Source organism: Malus domestica, chromosome 15 (assembly GCF_042453785.1).
Source record: "Malus domestica chromosome 15, GDT2T_hap1".
In the NCBI taxonomy this organism is placed as follows: Eukaryota; Viridiplantae; Streptophyta; class Magnoliopsida; order Rosales; family Rosaceae; genus Malus; species Malus domestica.
In genome coordinates this window covers 48358697-48367395 of record NC_091675.1, presented here as the reverse complement: position 1 = coordinate 48367395, position 8699 = coordinate 48358697, and the positions used below count along the sequence as shown (strand labels likewise).

Genomic DNA, 8699 nt, shown 5'->3' with positions numbered 1-8699 from the left:
GACTGGAAGATTTGGAAGAGGCACGACTTGATGCTTATAACTTACTGGTGGTACAAAAACAGATTGCCGAACGAGCCTATAATCAGAAGGTGCGACAGAAAACGTTCGGCGAGGGTGAATTGGTGTGGCAAACGGTGTTGCCCATAGGATTAAAAGATCCTAGGTTCGGCAAGTGGTCGCCGAATTGGGAAGGGCCGTTCATTGTGCATAAAGTATACGGCAAAGGGGCGTATCATCTTAAAGACCGGACTGGAGTAGTTCACAAATTACCGATTAATGGGAAGTTCTTGAAGAAATACTATCCGGTCACATGGGAAATGCGTGAATAAAAAATTGTTGTACCAGTAGAAAAAAAATCATTCCATTAAGATTGATAGGTATTACAAAAATGATTAGGTCGAATACATTCAAGGAGACGAGGGAAGAAGAGTGCTGAGCAGAGCCTTCAATTCCAACCACCGCACGTCGGCCATGATGACTTCGGCTTGCCGATTCTTTTTGTCCAGCTTCAACCGCTCGACCCGTTTTTTGGCCGCCGCATACTCAGTTAGGCGATCCTTCCCACCTGACTCGAAGTCCCTCGCAAGCTCAGAAGCAATGGCCGACCGGCGTTTTGCTAGTTCGGCCATCTGACGGTCGAGCTCGGCTAACGCTTCTCCTTTTGCCCGTAGATCGTCAATCTTCGGACGAAGGGTGTCTTGAACGGTCGTGGCGGCTTGCAGGTCTTGTTCGGCCTTCAGCGCAGTCTGGAAGATACTAAATGTCTCCCGAACGCGCTCCAAGGCAGACGATGCCCGAACAATGGCATCTCCGCTCAGGCGACCGTCGGCTCCAAGGTCGTTCAGACACACGCCGAGCAGATCAAGACCGTTGCGTTCAAGTACTTGCGAAGATGAGAGCGACAAGACTTCCCGCAACTGGGTTAAGGCGCTTGGATCGGCAGCCTCAGTCGGAGCGGCCGAAGGGCCGGACTCTGCAGTCGTGCTGGAAAGGAGGGCTTTGAATTCAACCTCCCATGAAGCCTGCACGAATAGACAAGGTTAAGCTTAGAGGAAGTCATGACAAGAATAGCAAGAAGGTGTCATTTTTTTTAACCTGCCGAGAGGAGACCTCGGCCATGTCCCCAGGATCGTTGCTCGAACCTAAAGAACTCAATGGCCGAGCCCAGTGTCTCAGATTGCTTCTCACTTCACGCGGCCTATGGAAGTTATCTACGTTTGATGGCCACTGAGGCGGCCAGGAAATATAGATAACGCCATTCGGCGCATAGAATTGACGGTGAAAAGAATGTACAGGCACCTGACATTTAGTATTTTCCTTGTTTAGAATTCTAAAGCAGAAAAGCAATCAGGATGAGACAATTGAAGGTACTTACAAAAGCCGAGGTAACCTCTTGTGGAGGAATGTGGAAGCCTTGGTCTTGAGGATGGACCGGCGATTCCGCCGTGGCCTCGGGTTCCTCGAGCAGCCGTTTGCCACGGTCGGCTGCCGATGGGCCGACTGGCGCAGCTGCTTCAGAGGAGGCAGGGACGTCCTGGTCCTGAGAAGGAACGAGAGGTTCGGCCACCGGGGTCGGTTCCTCGACCACGCGCTTGCCACGATTAGCCGAGGAGGGGCCGGTTTGAACCGCCATCTCGGATACTGGAGGAGGTTGTCGACGAGTATGAGGACGATGCGCCAGCGGGACCTCGTCGCTCCCCTCACTCTCTTCCAACACGAAGACCGAGGGCGTTGGATTCTTGGGAGAGGTTCCCTCGGTTGTAGAAACCGCCTGTTGTGAGACAGGTGCCTTCTCGATAGAGGGAGGGACAATTGATGCGCCGGCCACAGAGGCAGGCCGCGCTGGGGCCGTCTCTGCGGCCAAAGCCGGCTGTTTCTCGACCCCAGAATGACCGGCGGCGGGAGAAGGGAAAGCACTGGGAGTCGTCGTGTGACTGGAGATAACGTGGATCTCCCGTGCACCTTTCTTCACCATTTGTTTAACCCGCTTAGCAGGCGGGGAAGGCTCGACAGCCGGCTCGGCCTCTTAGCGAGGTCGTTTGATCAGCACGGCCCTACCAGCGGGTTTGTCCTTTTGGGCCACGACCGATTTTTTCCCGGCCGTGGCAGCGGCAACTGCCTCCGTCTTTCTCAAAGGTCGACTACCTAAAAAGATAAAGACAATTCAGTAAGGCAAATCAATATGCAAGGTTGATGGAAAGGAGGAAAGTGGAACAGGTACCTTGAGGATGAGGGGCCGAGGCCTTCTTAGGCCGGTCACCGAAGAGTCTGCTAAGCACCTCTCCGACCGGCGCACCAAAGAATTCCTGGGTGTATTTCTCCCACCACTCACCAAAGGTGTCGGTGCAATGGGTTTCCGGGGTGGCTGGTCGAAGGCGAAATTTTTGGCAGCGCTCTTGGAACTCCCTCACGGCGGTTCTACACTCCTTCTCAGAGGAACGAGGTTCGCGTCCACGGCTTAGGACCGTTCGGGAGGAGAGAAGGGGGATAGGGCAGCCCTGAAGGTAGCCGAGCTGTCGGGCAAGGAAGTTCGGATGATATACTTCCCAACCTGACCGTTTCCCATCACAGCCGAAAGGGAGGTCGCGGGCAAGCACAAACGACCCCCAGGTCTGACGAAGATCGGCGTCTTCCTCTGCGCTCCATGGGGAGGTAGGCAGCCTGATGGAGGAAGGGTAGTCTCGACGACGACATATTAGGAACTCGTCGTTGGAGAAGTCGTCAAGAGCGAAGAGGTACCGAAATACCTCTTCGGCTTGATGGGGAGGTGTCGGTCGAGAGGCCAGTTGAGGCCCAAGCGCCTCTGTTGGTGAGAATTCAGCTATGGCCGGCCGAATGGAGGCAAAGTATACCTGCAACCAGAGTTGGAAGACCCAGAGAGGACCATTCTGGTGTGGGTCGACCTTGTGGAGGGTCGCCTCGGCCAGGCAGCGAAAAAGTTGGGCAAGAATGTTGGAACTCAGTGCCAAGACGTGACCACTAGCCAGGGCTTCGGCTACCGGCATGTTCTCGACCAAACACTTGTTTGACTTGGTACAACAAATGTATTTGTTGTACCAGTAGAAGAGGAAGGCTTCATGCTCTCCCTCTCGCAGGTCCTCTTCTCCTCGGTCGGCGAAGTGGAGATAGAGGGTGTTGTAATTACAGAAGTTCTTGTGGAGCTTCTGAATATCTTCCTTCGACGGGATATGACCGTCACGGTTCAAGGTCTCGGAGGCCCGACGGTCGAAGAGCGTTTTCAGGTCGATATTCGACGGATGCCCAGAGAGGGTCGCGTCGACAGGGATCCCGGTCGCCGAAGTCCCCAGAATGGCAGTGATATCCAGGATGGTGGGACCAATGGGACCCAGAGGAAGGACCATTGTGTTGGTGGCCGAGCACCAGAAGCACAGAGCGGCTTGGAGAAGCTCCTTGTCTGGGACAATTTCCATAGACGAAAGGAGGATGGCGTCGTAGATGCCAAGGGCCTTCCATTGCTCGCCGAAAAGTCGTTCCATTCGAACGACCCAGGCTGCCCAGGATGTGGTCGTCGAGGGCCAGGAGCCCTGGGGCTTAGCCGCATCCCATCGCGACCATTCAAACCCTTGAAGCAAGGGTGTTAGGCAGTGCTCCTGTAGAAGGCCGATGATAGTCGGCGGAATTGTAGCCTTGAAGAGAGGACCCAGGATTTGGTACTGGGTGCTCATGTCGTTTTCAAACCGGATGGTCTTGATCGAGCTCCGATCAAAAATCTTCTGATGTTGGTCACATTCCCTGGAAAGCTTGGAGATGAAGGACGCCATTGTGAGAAAGAAGCACGGAGTAAAAGGGTTGTCTGGGTTAGGGACTTAAAGACGAAGACTTGGAATAGGAGAAATGCACTAGAAATCAACGGCAGAGGATTTCAGGAGGTTTGAGAGCGTAAAGGTACAAATGAGGGAATTTCGGTATTTATAGAGTTATAGGGGGAAGAGCAATCGTTCGAAATTCAAAACAAAGGGCAAAATCGACCGAAGGAATTGTTGATCATGATGAACATTTGGGAAATGCGGTTGAGAAGACCGAAGGTCAGGGTTTTGGGGGCGCAGGATTGCGTGCGACGGCGAAATTAATGACGAAAGACGGTTCGACGCCCGCACGATGACAAGTGGGCTCACGGACTGAGGTAGTGGCTCGCGGATTGAGATAGTGGTCATGATGGCAAGACGGTTCAGGCTGCCGCACGCCTTAGACGTCATTATGGGGGATTGGCCATGTTAGAAGACGCCACGTGGCGAGTGGGTTAGCAGGTTCAAGATCGTGCGATCGTGCTCAATAAATGCGCCTTGGAACTCGAGTATTAGGATCCTGAGTGGTAGATTCGCTTCTTCAAGGCCGAAACTCGGCCGAAGGTTTCAGGCCGAGGACCTCAGAAGCGAGGGGGCAATGTTTGGGCCCAAAATAATAGTTTGGGCCGAGGGTAGGATCACTATCGGCCCAGGAGGCCGGGCGGCAAAAGGACCATGGATCGGTCAACCCGTGGGAGTCCAAACCTAGGGCGGTTAGGACGAATCCTAGTGCAATGGGGAGTCTCGACGGGATCGGATATCCAGGAAACTAATCCAGCTTAGCTAAGGACTAGGTTCATAGTCCTAGTAGGTGTAGGATTGGTCGAGGTGATCCGGAGATGGAAACCTAGTCCGAGTAGGATGTAAACTCGGACTCAAGGTTCAGTACTATAAATAGGGGACACTGTGCATCAGGAAAAGCCCTACAAAATCAATACAAAATTGCCCTGCACAAACTCTCACAACTTGAGATCTTTTCTTTTTCTTTTTTTTCGCTGACACATCTTCCGTTGGCATCAACAGCACTGTATAAGCAACCGGTGATATCTTAAGTCGGCATAGATAGCTCTGTCACCGTAGAGTCAGTCGGTCTTGCAGTATCTTCCGTTGGCATCAACAGCACTGCGGCGAGAACGATTGATTACCTATCCAAGTCTCGGTCGAGAAGGATTTCTGAATCCTTATTGGTCGAGGTCATCTCATCAGCCTTCTCGGCGAAGTGAGGTGTTACCAGGTTATTGTGTTCGGCACATTGACAGCCGAATTTGATATTGAACTTCGCAAATTAGCAGCCTTGTCTTCAGGCTCTAGAACCCAAGAAGCCGAGAATTGTTCCTTCCTCGGCCGCAATCGCAAGACATAGAAGTCAACAGCGCGCTCAACGCAACATCAACAAATTTACTCCTCGGCCGAGCTCGGCCGACGAGTTGGCACGCCCCGCAATCACCGAAGGACGTAGTTAGCTTAGAAAATACTCGGCCTGCGCGCCACGTAGGCTCTGTAGTTTCTAGGGGCAACAAGTTCACAAACAAAACTAGACCTAACTTACAAAGTTGAGACTAACTACTAGTCTTATCAGCTAGTACTTTTAAACCATTAGGCCTAGTAATTGCATCATGTAGAACTCTAGAGTCTGATGCGGAACCCTCCCACCTTGGAAACACATATATGAACTGCATATCTCCTGAACACACACCTAACACATTAGTTGCGACTCGACCCTTTCTTGTTCGGTATCTTGGTTTATCAATTTCAAGTACATGCACATCAATGTGTGTTCCATCTAATGCTCCCAAGCAATTCTAAACAAAAAATAAGCTTTTGTTAATTTATACAAAGGGAATCTCTAGTTAAAGCTTAGGGAAAATGAAAAAAAATATCAACATACCTTAAAACATCGCCACCTAAGATCTGTAGAATCAATAGGGACAGGCTGAGGGACTTTTAGTAGGATACCTTGTAATCGCAAAATTCCTTGCAATACACCATTGAAATACCTACTTATAGTCTCTCCCGACCTATAAAATCTACCACCAACACTACGATTCTTAGTATGATGTACTAGTATTTGTAAAGTCATACACACCTGCTCCTCTACAAACACCAAACCATCTGTTTTTACCCTCCCATCTTGACGAAGTAAGTCACATAATATGCCAAAAGTCCTTCTATCCATTCTCAATTCGTTGACACATTCAATATCAGTATTCCCTATTATACCATTCAGAAAACACAAACTAATCTCTTGTCTAACAAGTGAACGGTTACTCAAAGTGCGTCGCTCAACATGTCTCTGTTTGGCACTCAGCAACACAAGAATTGTACAAATGCAAATTGTCTCTAAATGAGACATCTCTAACAATAAGATCAATAAAAACTTCCTTCGATCCATATCTATCCAAACAAAAAAAAAAGGAAAAAAATGAGGACATTATATATGTAATATTTACTGTTATTAAGGGTGATGGAAATGAAGTGATTATGATATCAAATGAACTAGATAAAAAGAAACGGTATACAAAGAATTCTAAAACAACTAATTGCATCAACATCTCATTCTACCAAAAATAACCAGCCATGTCACAAGGTTAAGTTGAAAAAGTGTAGGCAAATAAAAAACAAAAGTTAACCAATCAAATTGGAAACATATATTTGATTTTCATGACGCTTACTTTTCATATGACAATATCTTCATTACCTGTATCGCAATTTCTCTTTTATGTAGTTCAAAGTAAATTTCACCAATGTCCCAAAATCTTAGCCCACTATGCATTAGTCTCCAAATTTGAAAATGTAACACTCACCCCTAGAAATCTATGTTAGACTGTGCCCATACATGTTGAAGGGCCCAGCCAGAAAATGACTATATCTATATGAAATTTTGTCAAAATTTCTGTTGAATTTTCAAGCAAGAAGGTTATTTAGTTCAAATAGACAAAACTTTGTAGAATTGAATTTTTACATTGCCTAAACAGTTTGGTTTTTCTATAATATCACAGAAGTCATATTCACAGAGATGCAACGCAGACTTTCACACATCCAATAACTACATTCAATAGATCCATGTTGAAAATTTATCTATGGGTTTAGGAATTATACCTTCTTCTAGACTCGAGAGTTTTGAGTCGTTTGTTACTTGCTTTCCCTTGGGTTCTGAGCACTGGCCACTTCTATTTATGCTCCTCTTCTCCGCAACCAATAATGGGATCTGTACCACAAAAAAGTTTCAAGAGAACAAAACTGGATGAAACAAAGCCACCAATTGGCAATTACAAGACAACGGGAAAAAAAACTAATTAAATAAATAAATCCACAACTTGAAAGCATTTTAGATTCTCAGGTATACATAAATATTCCAGTTAGATTACTATACATAATCTTGCAGGTTGGATTTAACCTAGTCTATTGGATTTAACCTAGTTTGCAGCTTAATTCTCAACATTTATTTCCCTCACCGATGTGGGATACTCAACAAGAAAGACTTTACCAACAACCACAGAATATTGTAGTTCAGCATCAACCCCACACAGTACAACAAGGAAGACTTTACCAACAACATCAACCCCACACGGTACAAAACATTGTAATATCATGGTTGGGCATTGACGAGACATATGGAATTGCTTCCTGATCTCCAATGCCATTCAAACAAGGCGGTCTGGCTGCTCCATAGTAAAAGAAAGCCATCACCTTTAACTACTCATCTCCACTTCAAATTTCTGAACAGACGACATAAAAATGAGTTGAAATTCCGATGGTTTTCTAACATGATATTGGTTGCAAGAGGTCTTTGGATTTGGAATCTCCGTACAATAGTTCTAGAGTAAGTTGGACCTTGAATTACGATGAATCGTTGTACTTTTGTCTTCGATTTGTGACGCAGTATGTGATAAGAAGTGTAAAAACGAAATCAAATAAACATCGAAAAGAGAATTACCAAAAGGAAATCAAGGTAAGCGCTTAACTTTCATAATAATCCTTGTCATTCTCAATCCAGTCATCGATTCGTGAACCAAGAACATAAAAACAAAAAACCACACAGATTTATGCTAACATAACAGAGATGGAAGTATGTGTCCCTTCTGCAAAAGAAACTTGTCGATTTTATGGCCAAGCATGGTTTCTGAGTTCGGATTTGAAAGAAAAGTTGAAATATGAAAACCCCAAATTCTAATCTCAATTTGACCTAAAATTCAAAACCCTAATTTGTTCAAGTGCAGAGGTCTATGATTGAAAATTTCTCAGACCCAAAAACAACAAAATCAAATAAAACTCAGTAATATCACGATCTGCAAAACAAATCGACGAAATAAATCGAAGATTCGAAGTTTACCAAACAACTAGGAGCAGATGAGGGCGAGCAAATGCAGATGAGGAAGGACGAAAAGATGAGGGTGAGGAGGAAGACGATGAGGGAGCAGGGCAAGGAGGGAGCAATGTGCGACGAGCAGGACGAGCGATGTTGAGGTTCTTGGACGAGCGACTCTCTCGCGCTTTTCTCTCTATCAGAAGGGCATACGGGTCTGGCCAAAATTAGGGATCTTCATTAAGAACACCTAGCAAGGTATATAATCTGAGCGAGTCCGACCTAAGCTCATTGAACCTAATCCTTGTCCAGACCAAAAAAGGGACTAGACTAGCAATTAGTCTAGTCCAGTCCAGTCCCCCCTAATCCGGTCATACAAACACACCCTTAGAGTAGAATATTTATCTCCAATTGTTGTATCAAAACAAAAGGATATCGCTTTTATCATCTAACAAAGAATATTAATTGACTAGTTAATAAACTCAATTCAAACAGTAATACTACACTTCCAACCAAAAATAGCAAACGAGGGCCAGCTATCCCTGCTACCATGGGATGATCGTATGGTCTATGCCAATGATGAATCT

General features: G+C 46.6%; 1 protein-coding gene across 1 annotated transcript; it reads right to left on the bottom strand.

The window, feature by feature from the left end:
* Positions 1-2026: 2026 nt before the first annotated feature.
* On the bottom strand, positions 2027-3497 carry LOC139191976 (uncharacterized). The gene is made up of 2 exons (XM_070813017.1): positions 2222-3497; positions 2027-2145 (listed from the first exon to the last, which is right to left on the bottom strand). Exons 1-2 carry the CDS (start codon positions 3495-3497, stop codon positions 2027-2029), a joined length of 1395 nt encoding a protein of 464 aa, XP_070669118.1.
* Positions 3498-8699: the final 5202 nt, after the last annotated feature.